The sequence below is a fragment of the Phocoena sinus genome, chromosome 10 (assembly GCF_008692025.1).
Source record: "Phocoena sinus isolate mPhoSin1 chromosome 10, mPhoSin1.pri, whole genome shotgun sequence".
Taxonomy (NCBI): domain Eukaryota; kingdom Metazoa; phylum Chordata; class Mammalia; order Artiodactyla; family Phocoenidae; genus Phocoena; species Phocoena sinus.
In genome coordinates this window covers 92639819-92663680 of record NC_045772.1, presented here as the reverse complement: position 1 = coordinate 92663680, position 23862 = coordinate 92639819, and the positions used below count along the sequence as shown (strand labels likewise).

Below are 23862 nucleotides of genomic sequence, written 5' to 3'. Positions count from 1 at the left end.
GAAGCTCTAGGGGAGAATCCACGCCTTGTCTCTCCTAACTTCTGGTGGTTCCAGGTGTTTCTGCGACTGCCACACTTCCGTCTCTGCCTCTTACTTCTCCTGGTCTTCTCTTCTGCGTCAGCTCTCTCTCTGCCTTTCTCTCATAAGGACACTTGTCCTTGGATTTAGCAGCAATCCAGGACGGTCATAACCTGAGATGCTCAACTTAATTACATGTGCAAAGATCTTTTTTTTCCAAATAAGGTCACCACTCACAGGTTCCAGGAATTAGCATGTGGACGTATCTTTTGGGGGACCACCATTCAACCCCTAGAAGCCCCAACAGTACAGCAGAGGTGGGAGGTGAGGTATCCTGTATGGGAAGTCACAGAAGGTCAGGACGCAGGTGGTCATTCAAGGAGAGGAGGGCAGAGCGAAGCCCGATGCCATAAAGGGGACACGAGAAGGAGAGGAAGGGGACCCTGGGGCTCCCTTGGGAGCTCAGCCATCAACACGGGGACACCCGTATCCCTGGACCGGGAGGGTGGCCACTGCTAAGCCTTACTGGATGCCTCGGTCAAGGCAGCCAGTCGAGAACGGACTTGGGAATTAGAGTTCACGGGGGCCAGCTGGGGCCATAAGCAGTCCCGTTCTCAAATAAACCTGGAGAAGTGCTGAGAGCTGACCCTCGGCAGCAGAGCCGGGCCGCTTAAGCCTCAGGGCTTTGTTCTGGATGCATCTGGATGGAGGCCGCCCTGGCAGGAATGAGTGGGTTCAGTACTTGGGGTGGTGGTCCACGCATTGGACCGGCTAATTAGGTTCAGCTAATTAGGAGACAAAGGGGCACGTGTCCCTTCTCCCACCCATGTGTGTCCTGTACCCCGTACAGTCCCAGGGTTTGGGGAGTTTTCTTCTCTTGTTACTTCCTCCAGAACTGCTCCTGGCCAGCTGTAACAAAAGGACCAGATGCCCGACAGCTCCAAGGGACTCCATGTAATAAATCACACCCTTTTTTTGCTCAGCTACCTGGAGGCCCAGCCCAGGCCCTCATTTCTAGGTCCCCGGCTAGTTGGTCATTCCTGCTGCTTTCCCTGGTGAGCTACTTTTAGCTCACTATTCCATGACCTGACCAAGATGGTCTGGGCCAGGACCAGGATGTGACAGATCAGGCTTGAGGTGAGCTGCCTCCCACTGGCTTCTGGCCTAAAGTTAATAGGGCAAGGAAGTACCATTTGTACAGTGGCAAGCAAGGCCCATTTCCTCACCCATGCTCAAATGCCATCCAAGCATCACACATCAGTGTAGTTGTGGTGTAAATATCTTATCCCCAGGCTGGCTTTCTTCCAGGATGCACACTGACACATTTGTTTGCGTGCTGATTTAAAAAGTCATACACTGCCTATCTGCCAGAAGGACATGAGACAGCTTCCAGACTCTATGGAACTTCTCAGAAACTCAGAATAATCATTATCTAGAAAAGCCACGGGGTTCTTCCTTAGTTTTTAGAAAGTTATCCTGATTGCACCTTCAATGTTGCAGGCGAAGATGTCTGCCCTCATTAACCAGATAAACACCTTTTGACATTTAAAGTTCATAAAGTTCCTGTAGTTCCTTGAGGAAAAGAACAGCAAAATACAATGCGGGCGTATGTCACACTGGTGGCAGGAATGTGTAAGGTAGGACGCAGCCTTGGGAGCCCCCTGGCCTGACGGCAGCCCCTAGTGACCTTGGCAGCCTCTGCCTCCCTGCAGGCTTCCTTCACCCCCTGAACCTACCACTGACGCTTCTCTGTCCTGCTGCCACCCCTCTGCCACCCTCCAACAGTGGCTTAAAGCTCATGGTCACTATAGGCCCAGGCTAAAGTCCATGTGTGGGCCATTAGCCTGCCCAGGTCCACGAAAGCACCACCATTCTCTGTTCAAAGGAATGCCTCTGAAAGACTTATTAAATAAGGGGCAAATGTTAAAATACTATCTAATTATTTTGGATCAGTTAATCAGATAGCTCCTCTTTAATAGAGGAAAAGGATCCCACTTGTTAAGCTTCGGGAAGGTAGATGGGAAGGTCAGGAAGAAAGAGGATCTACTGGAAAGAACACTGGAATCTGAACACGGTGGCACACGGCTGAGGGGCTGTTGGCCAGCCAGGAACATCAGAAGGGCAAATGACTTAACCTCTCCAAGCTTCAAGTTCCTCATCTACAAATGAAGGTATGATTATAAAAGCACCATTACATAAGAAATCTATGTAATGTATTTGGCATTACGCCTGGCTCCCGAGAGCTGAAAAAAATGTTTGCAGAGATATCAGTGTTGAAGTCATATTAATAATAATGATAATTGCTATTATTATTATCAGTACTAGTAGTAGAGGTAGTAATAGCAGTCTTGGCAGTGGCAGTGTATGGTGACCTGAGAAGGGTTAGGTTAAGTGGAACCAAAACTGAAGGTCATTGAATGAGAGGGTAGGAGATTCAATGAGGAAGTGGGTGGGGTGCAGGGATGTCAATACCAATCCTTAGCTGTGTCATAACTTTGTCTGGGATTCACTACAAGGGAGACATCCTGGCAAAGTGACTTTTAAAGCCAAACACACAGGAACTCAAACCCCGGCTCTGTCACTTGATAATGTATGACTTTAGGGAATCACGAAAGTTCCCAGAGTCTCAGTGCCCTTATTTGTAAAATGGGAATAGTCATACCTGATGAAGATTATTCATATAACATATATGTAAATACTTAATGTATCCAGTGCCCGGAAAATATGTCTCCTGTTCGCCTGGCCAAACTCTCCTCTATACTGCGGTTGGCCAACTGCGAAATGAGAAATCCATCCGGATAGCCGAGAATATGAGAATGAGCATTGTGGGCTCTTTGTTAAGAGAAGAAAGATGTCACCAGCTTCCTTATATCCTCCTCCCACTGGGAGAGCTGATGGAATGTACAGTAGGGCTGCTAAATGTTAGAACTTGCACCCATATTTAGTTACAGCATGTGGTGGAATAATTCTGAATTCAATGATGCAATGTGCTATTGCAAGATGGAAGCCATCCAATAAAAAAGGAGCCCCCAAATAGGATTTCATGGAAATTTAACTCTGAACGTTCTGACTTTGTACCTTAACATAAATGAGATCTGGGAACATTTTCCTGCCATAAAATTGAAGATAATTTCTTAAAATATCTAAATCTAATGACTACAAATATCTCCCCATCATCACTCCAAAATATTTATCATTTGGTCTGAGTTACATAGAAGATATGTCATCCGTGATAGTCAAAACAAGTATAGAAACCCTTCTCCACTTTAAATGTTACCTTCCTTGATGAAAATTTCATGACACTGAAAAGACAGTCTTCAAAATCACCTCATTTCTGTTCTCAGTGTTATCGTTTTGAAGACTTTATTATTTTCTTTTGCTAAATTCACAGAATATACTTCCTCTCGTGTAAGTCATTCTCAAGACTTAGTTTTCTTTAGGTGTTTTGAAGTAAAATTGATAAGAATTTTGACATTTTAAGTGTACTTTCAGAAAACTCTCTGACTTGCAAAACTGTTCCTGACACTGATCTGCAGTTGTATGTCATTGGTTACTTAAATGTTTTCTATACTTCTGTAAATTATGTTGACACTTTGTGGTCAGACGCTATTTTGTCATTTGCAGAGTTCTGAAATGGATCAGATAATCATTTTCAAACTGAACAGCTGTTAAAGGCTTCTTGCTCTCTTGCTGCTTTCTTTGCCTGTAATGTTTCGTCCACTGCTCTGTGCAGGAGACTCTTGAATTAGTATACCATCTCTCCCTCTCTCCCTGCAGACTTTTTGTAAAAATGATAACCAAGGTATGGTCACTGACCCTGTGAAGCTCATGGTCAAATAAGGGGAGATATGGACAGGTACACGCCTGTAGATACAATGTGGGAGACAAGTGCTATAATAAAGGTATGAATGATTGCCACGACAGAGGAGACAATGGCTAACTTCCCAGATGAGCCCAGATGAGAAGGCTTTACAAATAAAGGGATGCAAGAGTCTACGCATTGGCTGATGAGACGGAATTGCTGGTGCACACTGGGAATCATTTGTAAAAGCTCTGAGCGCCACGCCTGAAAAAAGTTGTCTTTATTCTGTAAGCAATGGAGCCACTCAAGTTCTGTAAGCAAAGATGGGATCCAACTTCTCAGAACATAACCAACATGGTGTGGAGGACAGACAAGGGGCAGAGCCTCTCTGTTCAAGCAGCCCAGAACAATATGTTCTTTCCAAACCACAGAAGGGAAAACAATCTCCCTCCATCTCAATTATGCTCAGTTCAAGTAGAAAATCATTCAGTTGTTGCCGGATGGCCCTTGAGAGGATGAGAAACATAAACACAGTGTCCTAACCAATTCTCAGAGGAAACGAAAGAAAACACTGTGATAATTGTGGTGGATCCCCTACTTAACAGTCCAGAGTCCCCGGATGGGCTGTGGCCCACCACCCTTCGACCATGTTATTCACTGCATGGTGACACGGTCCCACCGCACTCTGCATGGGGACATAATCCGCCACACCTCTGCCGTTCCCTGATGTGAGGATATGGTCCTCCGTACCCCTGACAGATCCACACGTGGGGACGTGGTCTGTCACGCTTCTGCCACATTCGTGTCTTAGGGTGGCCGTGGCCCACCTCAGCTCCGCCACATCCAAGTACGGAGCCTGGGAGATCAGCTGTTCTTAGCACCACGACTGCCCAGGTCACAGAAATAGGCACAAAAATTAGTTGTAGAAAGGGATGAAGGGAGAGGTCTAGCTCAAAGTTTCTGAGAGGATCAAAATGGTAAAGGAAGGATGCTGACAAAGTAACAAGGAGAGAGAGAAAGGTTTAAAGTGAATTAAGTAATGGATGAATATCTGAGGAAATACATAATAAATCATGAGTTAGAAGAAAAGAAATTAAAAAAAAGCTTAAAGATAAGGGAGAAGGAAATAGAAGAGAGGGAATGTTTTTGAAAGTAAGGAAGAAAAATAAAGTGAAAAGGAAGACAAACCAAAGAAAGAGCCAACCTAAAGAGGTGAACGTCGTGAGTGTTCCATGCATGTGTGTGTGTGTGTGTGTGTGTGTGTATATATTTTTTTTTTTTTTCATTCCCTTAAGAAGCTTTTTATCTTCCTTATGCTTTTGAATGTCCTTGGTGAGTAGTGATGAGTAGATGGAGAAATCATAACTTGAGTCCCCAAAGAGAATATCTCCTCCTTTTCATTCTTCTCAAACCATCTGCTAAGTGATTAAGGCTTTGTCTTGGGAAAAGCTGACCCATGTGATAAAGCATGAACTACATATGACCTATGTGGTCTAAACACACATCTGTCTGTATCACATAGTTTCATCCTGGGGGAAGGGGTGGGAAATCACATTTTCTAAATCTTAAGGAAACGGAGAAGAGGAGACATTGTAAGTGAAAGTCTCCAGGGTGATTTGGGGTATCCAGGGGCTCTCCTGGGCACTCCAGGAAGGTAGCCGCTAGTACTGGGGTTGGACCAGAGCTCCCACGGAACCTGTGTTGCTTCCAGCAGACCTAGAGAGTCACATGTACTGAGCCTGGGTTTTACACATCCTCGCCCAGAAAACATGGCAACCAGCAGACGCTTACCTGCCTTCCTCTCTTCGCGGCACAGGCCAGCAGGGAGGCCTGCGGTTGGTATGGGGACAACCCATTCATCGGCACCCCCCGATCCAGTTAAGTAGCAGCTACCTTTCTTCAGGACACAATGAGAACAATCCTTCTCCTCGACCCTGGGAACCCGCGAGCGTGCAGAGGAACAAAGGGGGAGGGAAATGAGGGCCGTGACGGGCCGGCACCCTCAGCGTGGGTGCGCGGGGCGGCCCTCTAGTAACAGCCCAAAGGTGCAGCCTGGTGTTGCTGTTAGGCCTCCTGAGCGCCCCGGACAAGAGGAACCCTGTGCGCAGAAAACCGCTAACACACCAAGCCCCTCGTTTGCGGCCCAGGGCGCGCTGGGGACAACCTTTCACAAATGAGAAGGCAAACGTGAAGTAATATTATTTCGGTGGGGAAACTGAATTCTGCTCCTGTGTCCCAATTTCAGGAGCCATACGGAAGAGCGGTCGATTCTAAAGGTTTAGGAAATTAACAGGTCCGTGAGAGCTCCGAGTATGGCTGAGAATGGGACCGGGGGAAAGATGGGAGGCTTCAAACGGTGCTCCTACCTTTTTGTCACTCAGGCCGGAAACCTGGTCCACATACTCCTCTTGGATCATGAAGGCAGCTAAGTTGGCAGTGTAGCTGGCCAGGAAGATGACAGCAAAGAAGGCCCACACCGACACCATGATCTTGGAGGTGGTCCCCTTTGGGTTCTGCACCGGGACGGAGTTGTTAAACACCAGACCCCACAGTAACCAAATAGCTTTGCCGATGGTGAAAGATGGGCCACCCGGCTCTGGCAGGACAAAAAAGACAAGGACAGAAGGTTAAGACAGAGTCACTGGTTCTATTTAAACTTACAAGTACATAGAGCTGGTAAGTTCTTGCTCAGAGCAGGAAACCCGCCAGCAAAGCCCCAGCCCTAAAGCTACCCTTAGGCAGCTTTTTCAGTTGAGAGCTTGTGTCTCTCTTCTCCTGGGACCCACAGGAAGGTGCAAGAGAAAAACCAGAGGCCTGGGGTGTGTGCGGGCTCTTACTCCAACCAATGACCATGACTCAGCCAGGGCGCCGTAGGAGCCAGCTTCCTGCCCTGATGGATGTAAGACCCTTACGAGCCCATCAAGACCGAGTAATGAAGGCAACCAACCCACTGTGGTCACACTTGCATCCTCATTACCACGTTCCCAAAATTTGTATTTGTATCTACTGAGAAAGCATTTCAATTTCAAAGAAGGTCAGCAAGGGCTTCCCTGGTGGCACAGTGGTTGAGAGTCCGCCTGCCAATGCAGGGGACATGGGTTCGTGCCCTGGTCCGGGAGGATCCCACATGCCGCGGAGCGGCTGGGCCCGTGAGCCATGGCCGCTGAGCCTGCGAGTCTGGAGCCTGTGCTCCGCAACGGGAGAGGCCACAGCAGTGAGAGGCCCGCATACCGCAAAAAAAAAAAAAAAAAAAGACGGTCAGCAAGAACCTTGTGGGGTCTTTTTCTCCCACTAGTCATACATCTCCTCCAATTTTATTCACAGATGCCGCTTTGAACGCAGTTGATCCTGATTCTCCTGTGGCTTCCAGCTCTTAGCACTCAATGTTTTGAAGGCAGCCTTGACCTCACTCCAGTGCCAACACCTCCCATCTGGTTCCCTCCAGTAGGGCCTGCCTTCCGTGCAAAAGAATACCAGGCGGCCCAGAGAGTCTGCCAGAGATCCCTGGCTTGGCCACATGTATCTGAGGGTGGAAAGGTAGGCTGCCTTTGTCCTCCACCCGACCTTCACACAGATCACGCAGGGCTTCTGCACACGTATTTATTGTGACCTCTCTGCTTTCTCTGCTTGGCGATGGTGAAATCTTGCCTGCTGTCTGGGTCTGCATGCAGCCCCTCCACTGCAGAAACGAACACCTGCCTGCACAGTTTTACAGCACATTAGCACAGGTGTTTCGATGCTATCTGTGATCCTGAGAGCATCTGCTCAGCCACCTAAATCATCAGTGACTACACATGTCGAGCCTAAGATCTAACTGTGCATACACATCTGTGCGAGTGGACCTTATTTCTTGGAACAGGTGCATAACTAAAAAACTGTTTATAAATCAAAGTTTTGTGCGTTGTAAAACGCCCCAAGGAGACTTGATAGTTAAAGCGGCCCCATGTTGAATTCTTTGGCGAAGTCAAGCATCCTTCGGTAAAGTGAGTAATCGTAAGCCCTGGCTCTGATTTTTGTGTCTGAATTTTTGCCTCTTTGATTTTCTTTGCGGGGTCGGGGAGGGTGAACACTAGCTTTGGTTCTTGACATTGTCAACATGTGTGTGTACTCTTGTGCTTCTCGGACGTTTCTCTTGTTACTAATGCCCACCGGGATGGGGAGTAGTCATGGCTTTTGGATGACCCTTTGGCACAGGCAGGAAGCCCCTGACTATTCCGCATTGTGGAGGCATCCAAGTGTCCACCCCAGAAGGCACACCCCAAACGAGAAGGTAGGTCTACACCTGGAAATACCTCAGTGCAGGGGTGGCTCATAGCCTGGACGTGAATTCAACAGAAGCTCAGGGGAGCTTTGACAAAATACTGACACACCATCCCCAGAGGTTCTTACTAAACTGGGGTGAGGTGCGGTGGTTATTGTAAACATGCAGCCAAGGTAGAGAACCACTATTTTGAAACATACAGTGGTTCAAGTCCCGCTCTGGACTTAGTGAATCAGAATATTAGAATATGAGGTCTGTGCATCTTTGTCTTTTAAGTGCCCCACAGGTAATTCTTATGTGTAGCTGGGGTTAAGAATCTTTCCTCTTTGACGCATAGTTCCAGGATAGAGCTCACATGGTGGATGGGAGAAGACGCAGAGAAGGCATAATATTTCCTAATCCCGGTGCTCTCAGGAAGTTTTAGAAGAGATATCTATAAGGACACCTTGGCCCCCTTCAGAAATCTAGTAAACTTTTTGTGAAGTCTCATAAATGCCTCAAACACACGGGTAGCCCTCACATCTCTGGACCTTCCTAGCCAGGAAGATGGACCACCCCCAAGAGTAGCTGTGGGTGAGAATTGTAATCTCCCAGCCATTTTATTTCCAATACCCAACTCCTCTACCTCCTGGCAGAGAGATGTAAGCCGGGGACACATGTTTTGGGGACCTTGTACCTCAGAGGTTATCCTTTGGCTGTGGAGAGCTGTTCCAGCCACAACTACCCTGCATGTACCCTGGGGTGACCTGTTTTTTCTTACTCTTGATACATGTGTCTAATCTGCCTTGTTAGCACATCTGATCGGACAGACTGCTTGTAGCCTAAGGTTATCTAAAGAGTTTCCTCTGACATGTTTATGTTACACGTTTCTGCTGCCAGCTTTGATCTCACTTGCTTAGGGGTGGAACTGGGCTTGGGGTCAGGCTTGAGGCAGGGAGGGGACATACAGATTCAAACTAACATCTAAATTGGGGTCTTTGTGTGTGTGCGTGTTTGCTTCTTGTTGTTTATTTGCTTTAATAATGGGAAATGATCAGAAAGTTTTGGAATCTACACAAGTTTTTGTTAAGGGGTTCAGTCACATAGTCTAGGTAACAATAGAAGAAAGATAAAAGTTTTCACATTCTTGCTCTACTAAGTTTGGGCTACTTAATAGAATGGCTACATGTGCATAAAACTTAAAAGACTAGAAGTATATATACCAATATATTAACAGACATTATTTCTTGCTGATAAACTTATGGGTGATTATTTTTAGTTTTATCTAATGCATTTGCAAATCTTTCATAAATTCCACAATAAACTTTAAAAGTCAGGATAACGCCCCACCCTTTCCAAGTGAACAGATGAGTAGAATGTTACAAGTGTATCCGTCACTATTTTTTTTTTTTTTTTTTTGCGGTACGCGGGCCTCTCACTGTTGCGGCCTCTCCCGTTGCGGAGCACAGGCTCCGGACGCGCAGGCTCAGCGGCCATGGCTCACGGGCCCAGCCGCTCCGCGGCATGTGGGGTCTTCGCGGACCGGGGCACGAACCCGCGTCCCCTGCATCGGCAGGCGGACTCTCAACCGCTGCGCCACCAGGGAAGCCCTCCGTCACTATTTTTAAGGTATATTACTTTCATGTGAATTAGTCTTCTACTTACTTCTCAAGTTAAAGAACAATGGTAATCCCAATTGTCACCGTACATTTAGCAATTAGTATTTTCTGAACACCAAGGTAAAATGAAAAACCATAGCACTGATTAGAAACCCTTAACTGGGGTCTTTCTAACGAGTCACCAAGGTGGTGACCTTGAAGACCGAGGGTTAGGGCGGAGGCAGGCAGCAGATGAGGGGCACAGAGATTCCGAGCTGAGAACTAGAGAAAGGCAGAAAGGCAACGGTTACAGCTGGCCTTACCTCTGCCATCGGCGAGGCACCTGTTGTAACCCACAGGGCTAAAGTACTCGAAGACGAAGACGGCCACGGCGGAGACGATGAGTAACATCACAAACATCATGACCCACACGTCGGCGCTGAAGGGCTCTGGGGAAGCAAAACATCGGCGCTCAGGGTTAACGCAGAGAACAAACAGGTCCCGACTGACTCGCGTGTTCATTCACTCGCGCGACTCCTGTCTTTGGGGAAACAAGCCAAAGGTGTGTGCGTCCCTTCAGAAAGCCAGGGCCTGGCTTAGGGAGGAAGGAGTAAGAGGCTGTGTCTGAGCGTCTCCACCCCCCTGATGGGCGTGTCGAGGCTTGTTTTCCTTCAAACACATGAGGAGGACGGCCTCTTGCCCGTCCTTTCTGAGACTGTACAGATAGTTTCTGCCATGACTGGACCAATATCTGGGTCTTTTGGAAAACAGTGGAACTAGAATAAGTGCTAGACATGGATAGGTGAGTCGTGTTGGACTGGCTCCTGGTTTGCACTCCTATCTATACGCCACACCCCACAGCTGGACCTGGAAAAGTTTTCACCGATGCTTCCGAGCCTTGAGGCCAAGTTCATTCTCAACAAACTTGGTTACTCTTTGTGGCTTGAATTGGTTCAGTAATAATTAGGCACAATGAATAACTCCCTTGCCCCCTTGCTTCACTTCTCTTAAACTTTCCAGCCTAGATTTGCTTTTTCAACCTGGTTTGACGTGGTATATTTTATTAGACATCATTAGTGTAGGAGAATATGTCAATGTTAAAAAAAAAATCCATCCACATTAAATATCAGTGTCTACAACACTGGGAATTTAGCAAATGACAAGGGGACAGGATAATCAACAAAACAACCTCAATCTAGTCCCTATTTCCAGGTGACAAGGTTGATGGGACAAGAACAGGCAAGAGAGTAAGAATGTTCTACATATGCTTTCTTTAACTTTCTAAAATCATTTTTGCTGACTCTCTTCCAGTTGATCTAAATCTCTCTGGCTCAGACGTGTCTAGAAATTGAATACTGAATTCCAGGAGCCCTCTCTCTGGAGGCCTGTAAAAAGAGACAATCACTCTTCGGTCCCATAATACAATGCTTCCTCAATTGTGCCTCAAAATAGCCTGGCCTTTTTAGCTGTCACATCGTACTGTAAATTCAGAACTAAGTGAATTAACATGCTGTTTCCTCTACCTTCCAAATCATTAATAAAGATGAAACTGAAAAGGGAGGGAAATGGGCTGAAAATTAGAAAGTATTTCCTTATTTTGAAACCTACTTTACTTTTGAACTCCCAAGGGAATGATAAAAGCCTGGTCACTTAATTAATTTAACAGGGACCTTGATATGGCACACACTGACTGTGAAATGCACAGAAATGCAAAACCTTTCGGTGGCAGCCAGAGACGCGAAGGTGGAAGGTACAACTCAAAGCCTCTGTACGGTGGAATAGAGACCCTCTCCTCCTTGGGTCTGATTGATTGAAATCCTACTCTGGTCCCAGTTTGTCCAAGATTAGGAAACAACCGAGTAAAAGCACTGTCTCTATGCTTTCTTTCCCCCCATTAAGCCCAGAGCAACTTTTGGTACACAAAATACAAAAAAATATTTGTGTTGATCTATATAGTTTCGAAAGTACTTTCACCACATGGTTTCTACTATCCTTGAATGGCCCTTTCATTATGGATGGTTCTATCTGTTTTACAGAGCAGTAAACTAAGACTTAAGAGGCCCCAGCCCTTTGTAAGTTCATACTCAGGAGGTGGCAGAGCCAGGTTATGAACACAGGGCCTCTGAAGGCAAAAGTCTGTGCCTTTCCATTTTATATCACATCTTAGTCTCGGCCCACTGCACTGTTTCCCGATTTTAGGAGTCGAGCTCTGAAATGCCCCCATGTGTACTAAAACACAGGCTGCAAGGGCAGCCACATCTGGGCTTTAATCCTGGATCTGCTCCTTACTAGCTGAGAGACGGTTGGAAAATTGCATAACCTAGGATTCAGTTTCCTAAGCCATAAACTGGGTATTATAGTAGTGTCAATGAAGTAATATAATCAAAGTTTGTACAATGATGCCTGGGCCTTCACATAGCATGTGTTCAATAAAAAAAAAGTGTTGGTATCCTTTAGAGAGACTGTGACTGGTCCAAGGGCTTTCAGCTTGTTTATGACCAAACCAGCTTCCTATCTCCTAGCCCAGTGGCCTGTTTTCAAGGTGACATTTTATTTTCCAATCCCGTTGCTCTCACAGCCCCTGCCAAAAATATGGGGTATGAGCTCACAAAAGACCTCATCTAATTGAAATCTTGGCCTCGTCTCACCCAGTCTTATATCATACGGAAGGCGTTGACACATAAGTAATGCTGGAGAGCGAGGTACAGGTTCTATGGGGAAGGATGGGGTCGGTGGGTGGGAGAATCGGAGCAGCTTTATCTGGCAAAGCCTCCAAAAATTCACGTGAAAACAGAAAAACTTCTGTTTTTGGTAGCACTGAGCTCCGCTCTTGAAGCTAATTTGAAACACACAGGTATTTGAATGATATCCAGAATTAGACATCATTAAAGCAGGAAGCAGCTTCAGAGATCAGCTAGTCGAAATGCCTTCTTCTGTGGATGACGAGACTGGATCCCAGGATGGAGCAAGTTTGTTCAAGGTCAAATGCAGGAGTGAGACTCAAGTAGGACCCCTGGTTACTGGTCCTGTACTGTTTTCTTACCGGGTACCATGCCTTCCTATTTCTGAGGGTATTCTTCAGTTTTCATGTTGGAGAACGATCAATTCTGAGGTTCCCCAAAATGAAATCCCTGGCTGAGGGAAGCTCCTGAAAAATCAGCTCCTGCACCTGTTCCTCATTCCCTCTACCTGTCCCTGGGTCCATGTCCTTCACGCCTGCAAGCCCATCACTCACCTAAGAAGGCAGAAGGTGAGACGGTCCCATTGCTGCGTGACACCATGACACTGATGCCAGTCTCTATGAAGGGCACGGAGAAGTCGACCACCTCCGATCGCTCCTCGTTGATGGTCAGCGACCCCACTGCCATGTAGGCCCTCTTCATGACCACCTGGGGAGAAAAACGCAAGGCTCCAGTTAGGGCATCCAAGAAGGCAACGGGCCACCATGCAGAAAATATTTGGGGCTCTACAGTGCTTTCCTTTGTAGAGTGGGAACAGTACATTTCATTTATAGCCTTCCTTCGGTATCTTCCCTCGGTATTGGTTCCTGGACCCGCCGTGGACACCAACACCTGAGGACGCTTAAGTCCCAAAGTCAGCCCTTCTTATCCGCGGATTCCACCAACTGAAGACTGTAGACACAGTACAGGATCCACAGTTGGCTGAATCCACAGATGCAAAACCCACAGGTAAGGAGGGCCGCCCATATATTTACTGAGAAAAATCTGCTCACAAATGGACCACATAGTTCAAACCCATGTTGTTCAAGAGTCAGCCGTACTATTTTATATTTTCTAAAATTTATAAAATGAGCGTTTTAAAAATATTTAAATGAAACACGGAAATGGCCCTTAATCCCTGACACGTACCTCTCCAATCATACCATTCCAGGTTCCATTGATTTTCTTCCCATGCTTGCCATTGGTCACCAGATAAAGATCATAGGTGAACTTCACAGATTTAGAAATTTTCTTAAGGATGTCAATACAGAAGCCCTTGCAGCATTTTTTGATGTAACCTGGCTCCTCATCTGTTTTATTTCTAACCAGGTAAAGAAACAAAAACAAGGCTTTTATACAAGAGGCAAAATATTACCCTTGCCAACCACAAAGCAGGCCCTCCTTCACAGCTCAGCACAAGTTATGTCAGGCCCGGGTGAGGACATAAATCAGACCACAGAACTGCCATAATCTCATTACCTCATCATACTGGACCATGTTTTCTCATACTTTTAAATGCTCCTTGGAAGTGTAACATATATCAGGAAAGTGCACATATCCTAAGGGTTCAGCTGGATGAATTTTCATACACTGAACCCACCCATTTAACCAGAACCCAAACTCAAATACAGAAGAGTTACCAGCACCTTAGAGGCCTCTTGTTCTCCCTTGCAGGCCCTTCCCACCCTCACCAAAAAGAACCATTATCCTGACTTCTATCAGCATAGATTAATATTATCTATTTCCAAAAATGGTTCTAAAGACATGCTGGCCTCAGAAAACATCTTTCAACACCAATGTAAACTTAAATCTCCACGAACTTGAGGTCCCGGTCACTGAGACCTCGCAAGGCCCCAGAAACGATAACATAGTTAGCAGTAATTCTCCCGGGTCATGATCCGGACAGAACCAGATGCCAGACCACGGGGCTGCCAGAAACTCCACTGCTCAACAGTAACGAAATTCAGACATGGTGTCCAATTCATTCTGTGCCTCGGATCCCAGCCGGGTGCTGACAGCTGGGGCAAATCTGACTTTCCCAGGCCACGTACTCAGAGATGATGCGCTTCTGACAGGGCACCGTGTTCCTCATGCAAGTTCCACTCAGGGGGTCCACGCTTTCCACAATGACGAACGGGGCCTCCTCCAGCGTTACGATGCTCAGATGGTCATCTTCCTGCTCTTCCGTCTCAGGACACATTCGGGGCCACACGTAGTACTTCATCTGCAGAGATTTGTCTTTCCACTTGCCCACCTGCACAGGGATAAACAAGGACTCAGAAACCACTGGCGGAGACAGAGCTGCTTCTCCTGGCCTCCCCCGGGAAGCTGTTAAACGAAGTCCAAAGATGCAGGCATTGTCCATAATAGAGACGAATCCTCCTTAGATCACATGCTCAGGATGAGACTAACTGTGTCCAAATCTAAGAAAGGTAGGCTCTTCATCCACCCGCCCGCTTACCAAACACGGGCCCGGCACTCTGCTAAACCTCGTGGCTTAAAGAAGCATCTTTCTGCCCTTTGTCAAGTTCACACTGAGTGAAGGAGTCAGAAGTGTAAGCAAATGTTTACAGCACCGTGTGATACGTGCTAAAACTGAAGCCCGTCCCAGTGCTGGGAGGAGGCCAGAGCCTCCTGCCTTGAGTGCCTATTGGTGTTTTCTCCTCAGCTGTAATAAAGAGCAGGACGGTGAGAGCAGCAAATAGCTTTGGAAAGGTCAACAGAATGACTGGAGCAAGTGAGCCAGAAGGATGTGCTTTGGCTTGTGCCAGAGGTCTAGTGGGAAGCCACAAGGAGGACTGGGTGGGTCTGAATTGGAATAAAACGGTGAGTCAGGATGAAAGAGTACAGCACAGCTTGGCTGGGGAGGGGAGTGTGGTCGAGGGGGTGATGGACGTCACAGGTCAGCGTGGATACGCACCTGCTGGGCTGGGTGGGCGCCCCAGGCGGGGATCAGATAGGTCTCTCTGTGAGCTGCCACACGTGGCCACATGGGCTGTGTGCCTCCACTTCATGGACTCCAGTGTGAAAGGCGGGTGCCCCTGGCATCATGCACATGGTGGCCCTGCTGCCAATCATCGGGAGAAATGTGTGGGTTCCATTGTTTTTTAAAAGAGCCCTTCGTTCCTGTTTTTATAATAGAATCTGCACGCCTTGTTGGTAGGTTCTTGCTCTCACTCTGCCACTGAGTTTATTGAAGAAAGAGGGAACGCCTTTTAACTTTCTATAACCAAACATCTTCAGTTATCACCAGGAATTATAGATGGCAAGTTGCTGCATGTTCTCTCCTCTATGCAGCAAAACAAATTAGTAGCACAGGTGAGGCACCAGGACTACGAAACGACTTAATTTATGAACTACGAAAACCAACAAGGAGCAACAAATGGGCAGTATGTCATAAATCTTCAAGCAAGTGGCTTCGATTTCCGTATTAATACAAAACCAAAGTTCACTCCTTTGCTACTGCTTTCGTCTACACCCAAGTCTCTACCTAGTGCCTCCCCTGGTGTGGCTTATACCTCCCCCCAACCTGTCTGGTAGGTGTTGCCTACTTTCATGCCCAAATTAGGCCTGTACAGCCACCGCCTCTGTTCTCGCGTGTCACTATAACACGGGCAGTGGCTCGGTGGCCTGGGCTCTTTTGTTTGGCATTGACCCTGATGCTAGTTTTCTTCCAAGTGCGTAGCCATATGTCACTTCTGTGTTCGGAATTATGCACTGAAGCAAACATTTGCTTCCCTTTACATGTATAGTCTCTTCCGTACTGTTGGTCCTGATTTTGGTACAAGTCTATTTTTCTTCATATTACTCAGACTACTCATTTCTAAAACGAAAATGTCCAAATAGCTTCCCAGCCATGTGGAGATCTTAATGTCTTCTGCCTGTGACTTGGGGGAGGTGGGGCTTGGGGAAGGGAAGATCCAGCCATGGGAGCCCATGACATTGGGTCGTGTCCATCTCCAAGCGGCCCTAGTTACCCCAGTGGCCAAACTGATATTTTCTGTATGTTCCCTTATGTGAAAAGGATTGGGAAGCCCTAAGGTACCTATGTTTATTTTTTTCACTGCTATCATGTTCCCCCAGTAGTCTCTCTGAGTGTTTTTCTTTAATCCAAATGTATGCTCTTCCAGCTTTACTGCTACTAGCTTAGCCCAGTCGTCCAGCAGCCCATCTTGGGATTACTGCAGGCAACTGCAAACTTCGCATAAGGTTTCCCCTAGAGTCCACCGTGGACACTGCTGCCAGATGGCTCTTCTTAAAACATCATTTCATCATATAATTCCTATTCAAAAATTTCAACAACTTCCCACCACCCTCAGGACTGTGTCCAAACTTCTCACCTAGATGGTCAAGATTTGTGCATTGAGCCTCATCTACCTTGATACAGTTAACTTCACTATTTTGAAACATGCAGCCTTTATTAAAGTCGGAAAAGGAAGTTGTCGGTTTTGGAAGTTAACACAGGTTAATCAGGAACAGGTTTCAACAAGCTGGCTGTATTTTCTTTTCTGATAGTCTCACTGTACCTGTGAAACAAAAATGCTGCACACATAGCATGTTGGCAGAGTTTTTTCATGAAACTTGTGAACAAGAGGGGATATAATATAGATCCTTGTATACTGGATGGATTTGAAAGGAGTCTAAAATCCATATCCAAAAAAAAAAGATTGTTTAACGAATTAATGCCAACACAGAAAAAGGTCTCTAGTGCCATGTCGGGGGACGCTGTTTTCAGAAGTGGCCTGTGTAGTGCTTCAGAAAACAAAACAGAAGTCATGCTCACCAAACTGCAGGTAACCCAAACTAGAAAGGACAGAAGATACACTGCAGTGCAGAGTCAAGGCTGGAGGCCGTATGAATGCACTGGAATAATGGACTGAACGAAATGGAATAAAATTCAACAGCATTTATACGTAACGTCTAGCACTTAGATTTTTTCAAAGCAACTGCACAATACTGAAAAGGAGATATTTCAAGGAGCAGCAGTCTACACAAGCGACTGCAACGACAAATGGTATATTTACAAACTTACGGCGTCCAGCTCACTGAGGGAGGGGAGGGTATGCATGATCCCACCCTGCTCTGTGCTCATCATACCACAGCTGGAAAGCTTGGTTCTGATCCTATAATCCTATGATCAACTGATTTTCATTTACTATCTCATCCTCATTCCCCCAGCAATAATCTGTTCCATGAGGTCTCCTCCAGCACTCTTTCTTAACTTCCTGTCAAGATAGCTGGATCACATCCTTGCTTCACTTTGACGGAATGCAACCAACATCAACTGCACATCAGTTCTGTGCCAGGCGCTGAGCTGCGTGCTAGAGAAAACGATACCAGGCAACATTTACTAAGGGTTTGGTATGTGCGAAGCACCAAACACACCCAGGAATCTCATGCATCGTCAGAGTGAGCTTGTGAGATGCAGGGTGCTATCTAATGTCTCACTTTGCAGGTGTGAACAGAGGGGTCTGATGACTTGCTCATGGTCTCAAGGTAAGCGAGCACAGTGTCTCGGATCTGAAGCTGACCAGTCTGGCTCCAGAGCTTGGGCTCCCACCCACCATCCTGCATTGCTTCTCAGATAATAATGAAGGAGTAAGACACGGTCCCTGTCCTCCAAGGACAGTCCCCTGGGGAAAGACACTGTCTATTGACAGTAATATCAAGTCGGGCTTTGGTAATTACCCTAATAAAAGGTCTAAAAAATTACTCGGATTCAGAGAAGTGACTATTTCTGAAAGGGTCAGGGAAAAGCTTGACTTGGGACCCTTTTTTAAGCTAGGCCTTGAAATGGAAGTGATAGCTCAGTAGGTGAAGAGTGGTTTATCTGTCGAGGCAAGAGCAAAGTTGCAGAGTCCTGCAGCTGCCCCATGGAAAGACCAAGGATGTTCCTTCACGTGTGGAGAGAACTGGTCTAGCTTAGTTCTCTTCCTTAGAGACCTGCTCCCTGCTCCAGCCAGAAAGTCTCTGTTACTCTTGACAGCCAGCTGGATTGTATAAATCTGTTCCCAACTCCTTGTTCAATGGATTCAGGTTGGTAGTTTGAAACTGGTCGTGGGCACCATGAAATCAGGGTTGCCCCTGCCCACCCCTGCCCTCAGCAGTTAAACACTTACCAGCTCACCACTGCCCAGAATAACCAAATCATTCATTATTTCATGCTCTTTACTACCTCATTTAGTGACTTTTTAGATGTCTTGTCTCCTAAACGAAATTCTTTTTTTTATTCATTTTTTATCCTTTTAATATATGTGGGATAGTTTTTTGTTTTTGTTTTTGTTTTTGTTTTTGCCTCACCCCAAGGCATGTGGGATCTTAGTTCCCCGACCAGGGATCGAACCCATGCCCCCTGCCTTGGGACCACAGAATCTTAACCCCTGGACCGCCAGGGGAGTCCTTCCTAAGCTAAATTCTGAATGTGTCTCTAAGTATTTCTGTGACTGCAGACAAATATCTATAATTCTCTGAGCCTCAGTTTCCACATCTGTAAAATAGGGAGTGATTGCTAGGTGTCTTCTACATAATTTCATGATCTTTAGGACACAGGTTCCCTACTACATTTCCATCTGATGACAGCCCAGTAAAAAGGTGTTCTTAGTGGTTATTTCCTAAAGGGAGGGAAGTATCTGATCTGATTCTGCAAAAGATTAGCTTGTCTTAAAGTCTTGATTCTTTTTTTCTTTGTTTCTTCAAGGACGATTACAGTGAGAAAGAAAGTTAACAAATTCCTTCAGGACTGAAAGGAGAAACAGGTTTGAAGAAAAACCGACACAACTCTGCTATGAATATCAGATTTGCAATGCCACTACACAGTGCTTATGTTAAAGAATGTGTTTAGTTCCCACAAATTAATTACTTCAACTTCTTTTGAAGCAAGACAGTCAGAAATAAGTAAACAACTAAAATTAAATAAAATAGGGGCTATTTATGTGGAAGAACAAGGTATATTTCAGGCAATTCTTCTTTTAAGGGGGAAAAAGTATGGTGAAAGTACTAAAAATGGGAAAGTTTGTAAAGTAAATAGAGAAAGAGAAGCCTGAGATTCCGAAAGGAAAAATCTTGAATTCTTTTCTAGGGTGTCTGAACTGGCGTTAGTATATCATATTGGATATGCAGAGTGGGAGGAAATGAGGTTAACAGGAAATATTTCAGAAAAAATTCAGTGAGAAAAACTGAATGAAAAATTTATAGTCGAGCATAAAACATGTTCAGGAGAAAGAAAAAAACCTTAAGGAAAAAAATGAAGAAAATGTCTGTAAAGCACTCTGAATTCCTCAGAGGAAAGCACTAAACAAACATCTCCAGAAGCACATTTAACAACAACATCTGTCTGTAAAAAATGCAGTTTCCTGCCACACTAAGATTTCAGAAGATCTCTTGAGACCTGAAATCATCTTTCTCAAGAAAAAAAAAAAATCTCTGATTAGTTTTCTCAGGAAAACATGCAGTCATTTTGAGGGTTTCTGGTTGCTTCTCTCAGTACAAGCTGAACACCTGTTCAGCTGGGGATTTCTCCTCAGAAGGAAGTCTACCTCACAAACCTACAGCGTGTTACTCTGTAAGCTTTCCCTTAGGAAAATTCTAGAACCAATCTGTGGTGATGGGAGACGTCAAAGTCTTCCTTCTGCTAACAGATTTCCTCCACCGCTGGCAGTGAAGCTGGCACCCAACAGCACGCTGGGACACACAGGGGCGGCACTCCTTCTGGAAGCCCCCGAATCTGTCCCCTTGGTGAGCGTGTCCTCGGGGAGAAGGAGAGGAGTCCAGGCAGGGCATGGCTTCTCTGAAGGCCACCGTAGTCCTTGCCCAGAGAGCAGAGGGCATCGCTCTCCCCGGGCAGCCTCTCTCATCTGCAGGCAAAGTCATCTCTCAAGATGCTGGCATGAAAGCCCTTAACAGAGCCTCTTTAGGCGTCAAAGGTTATTTTCCCCAAGTCAAAGCATTGTTGTTTCTTGCTGAAGATGACATCTGGATCTAACGCTAAACACTTGCTGCTCATTTGACGCCTTCGTCTGACTGTTAGAATGCAAAACTGAAAACTACATGTAATTTTCCCTGAGCAAGCCGAAGGGACCAGCAGTCTCTGCCAGGCAGCCCGGATCTGCACCCCACCCCGTCCCAAAGTGGTGTCAAGCAGGCCGCTGTCATGTGTGGGGCACGCCCTGGGGCAGGCCTGAGACTCCTGATAGAACAGAAATCTGAGGAGAGCAGGGCACTCCTATTTCTCCTCCCCCAAAGCTACACATCTTAGCTCTGAGGATTTTCAAAAGTTAAGTGTGTGATAACACTTCATTTTGTTCAACCTTTCTTTTACTGCATCCATCCCTCCCCTCCATTCCTCATAAGCAAGTAAATATCCTGGTGTATGACCATCCATTCTCTATATTCACACAAAATACATCTGTGAGTATGTATGGATGTATGACACCAGGTCATAGTATGCATGTCTCTGCAAACGTGCTTTTCCCACTTAATTATACATCATGGGCTTCCTTCCAACTCAACAGATGGCAGACTTGAGTCCTTTTAATAGCTGCATAGTACTTCCTACTAATGAATGCATCCTCGTTTATTCAGTCATATCCCTACTGATAAACATTTAGGATGTTCCCCCCAAATTTAACAAAAACACATACTACTGAATACATATCTTGGTATTTCCAAAGCATCAATTACCAATAATAAAAAAGCAGAATGAAAGGATATTTGTGTTTTCAAATGTGCTTGATGTCGCCAGACTACTTTACCAAAGGTTTAGAGTGACTGAAATTCCCATCAGCAAAGCACAAGAATGCACCCTGCTCACATTCTCACCAGCACTAGGTTCTTACCCCTATTAAGCGTTCACCAATCTGAAGAAGGAAAACTGGTGTCTAATTGCTCTAATTTTTGTCTCCTTGACTCGCGGTAAACCAGAGCACCCTTGCACGGCTGTTAGCCATTTTGATTTCTTTCTTTTACCCTCCAGTCACACACTTCACCCATTTTCTGTTGAGTTGTCGGTCTTTCCTATCTACTCGCAGGGAGTTCCTGGTATAGTATGATAGTAACCCTTTATCTGTCAGATGTGCTTGAAATACTTTTCTACTCTAAGATTTGTCTTCTGTTTTTGGTATTTTTTTATGCACAAGATTTTACTCCTTTCTGTCAAAGTAAAACATGTCTCTTTTTATACAGAACGCTTGATTACCCACCCTTACTTTAAAGAAAAGATCTATCCCACTCTCATAGCATTCCTTATTTTAATGTTTGGCCATGTTATTTACAACACTAATTTAAACGTAGAGCTAGGAATAAACACTAGGAAAACTAAGGTTATACAATGAAATGTGTGTGTTATAAACCTTGACAATGGAAAATAAAATAGCATGTACTAAGAGTTAGGGAATGGGAAAAAGTATAAAAGTACTAAATTTGTTTTAAGTGTGTCTCTAGAGTATAGCATGCGGTTGGCTTTTGCTTTGTAAACCAACCTGAAAGTCTTTTTGTCTTAATACCTAAATTTTGCTCATTTACGTTAATGGATGTGGTGTATTTGGCTTTGTCTCTGTAATATTTTGGTCTTTACTATTTTTTATTTATTTATTTTTAAGGATAGTTGATTTGCAATATCATGCCCATTTTCAAGTGTACAGCTAAGTAAGACTCAGCTGGTTTTTCTTAAATTATATTCCATTATAGGTTATTGCAAGATGTTGAATATAATTCCCTGTGCTATACAGTAAATCCTTGTTGCTTGTCTATTTTATGTAGAGTAGTCTGTATCTGTTAATCCCATACCCCTTATTTGTCCCTTCTTCCCTCCCTCTCCCCTTTGGTAACCGTAAGTTTGTCTTCTATGTCTTCTCGCAGTGTTCTTTGTTCTTCCTTTTTGCACGGAGCTTTGTCTAGACTATGTGGGGTCGACGTGCAGCTTCGTTTTCTGGGCTGCCCAGTCTTCTCTCCATCAGCCCCTCCCACGTTTCTCAAATGCTCTGCATCCTTCGTAGCCCTCCTCAGGCCTCAGCAACACCATGATGCTGTGCTTGTCCACCCCCAGCCAGAGAACAAGCTCTGTTTGATCTTCCGCAATCATTTTGTGGGTCAACTGCTCCCTCGGGCTATTACATTAAAATCTCTATCTCTGTCTGTGAGTGTGTCTTTAAGCACTCGAGGGCAGAGACTATATTATTTACCTCTTTCTGTCCCTGTACTGGCTTGAAACAAGTGTGTTCTCAGTAAATTATTGACTGATGTGTCACTGGGGGACAAATACTTCATACCCACAGAAAGCCTCCAGTGCTAGATATCGGTCCAGTGCTCTTCCATGAAAGGCTGTAGTAGGTAAGGGCTGCCTCACATACTCCCTCTCTCAATTCTGCCTCTAGATTACAGAGTGCCCTGGGCGGACTCAGTTCCATGTGGATGGCTGTACGTACGACGGCACATCTGCTGCGCTCCTTCCCCTAATCGCGTGCACACTCGGTGATGTCTCGATTTGGAAAGTTAGTGTTTTGAAAAAGGTGTTAGAAAATAATTTCCACATTCAAATTTGATCCATGCTGCCTTGACCCTTTACTGCCTTGACACGTACTAAGCTGGGGACCGGGGCACACACGCCGAAGGGAGACCCTTGCAGCCACTCTTGCCCGGCACCTGAGTGGGTCTCCCAGCGGCACTGAGGTGTCAGTTGTCATCTCAGGCCTCATCTGCTATCCCTGGCTGACCACTGCCCCTCTGAGAGAGCCCGGGGCTCCCTGGGGGTTGTGCAGACCCACTGCTGCCACTGCCCATCGCCCCCTGTGTGGTCCCTGTTCTCCACGGTTCCTCCCTCCATCTCCCCTGCTCTGGAGAGTGAAGGAATGGAGAAGTGGCGAGCTGGGGTAGAATCTGGGGCCGGGAATGGAAGGTGCTGATTCCCTCGGCACCAGAGAACAGCTGTGGTCATCTCAGATAACACCATGAGCAGAGATGCAATAATATTAGAGTAACTGTGTGTATCCTGGGTCAGGCCCTGTGCCAGGCACTTCACACAGAGTGATGGCATTCCGTTGTCACTAGCTCCCAAATAGGTGGGTACTGCGATGCCCACAGTAGAGGCAGCGAAACTGAGGCTCGTTGAGGGTCCAGGACGTCATCCCTGATCTGTTTGACTCTGGAAGCCCATGTTTCTTGCACTGTGCCATGTGGCCAAGAGAATATTTCTGGCCTCTTGACTCCTTCCCTGCTGTGATCTGAGAGAAGAGGGTCTGCTTCAGCTCCACAGCCCCGCTCCAGTCACCTAAGCCTCCCAGAAGCTGGGACTCATGGTTGTGTCTGAAGACTTTACAGCAAGTGTCAACTGGAGTCCGTGGGGGGCGGGGGGCACAGGCAGGATGGTAGCAGTAGGAGGCAGGGCACAGACAAGCTGTGTGACCTTTGGTGAGTTATTTCACCTCTGGGCCTGGCATGCAGTCGTTTTATGCAAGTAGTATTTGCTATTTTTTCTCCTCCTTCTTCCCG

The 23862-nt window shown here is 46.0% G+C and overlaps 1 protein-coding gene across 1 annotated transcript in view; it reads right to left on the bottom strand.

Moving 5' to 3' along the window:
- Positions 1 to 23862, bottom strand: part of GRIN2B (glutamate ionotropic receptor NMDA type subunit 2B) — a 292975-nt gene that overhangs the window by 34666 nt on the left and 234447 nt on the right. The window contains exons 4-8 of the mRNA XM_032645586.1: positions 14430 to 14632; positions 13528 to 13699; positions 12894 to 13047; positions 9982 to 10107; positions 6187 to 6416 (exon numbers count right to left, since the gene is read on the bottom strand). Coding sequence (XP_032501477.1) covers positions 6187 to 6416; positions 9982 to 10107; positions 12894 to 13047; positions 13528 to 13699; positions 14430 to 14632 — 885 coding nt within the window. The remainder of the gene's footprint in view (positions 1 to 6186; positions 6417 to 9981; positions 10108 to 12893; positions 13048 to 13527; positions 13700 to 14429; positions 14633 to 23862) is intronic.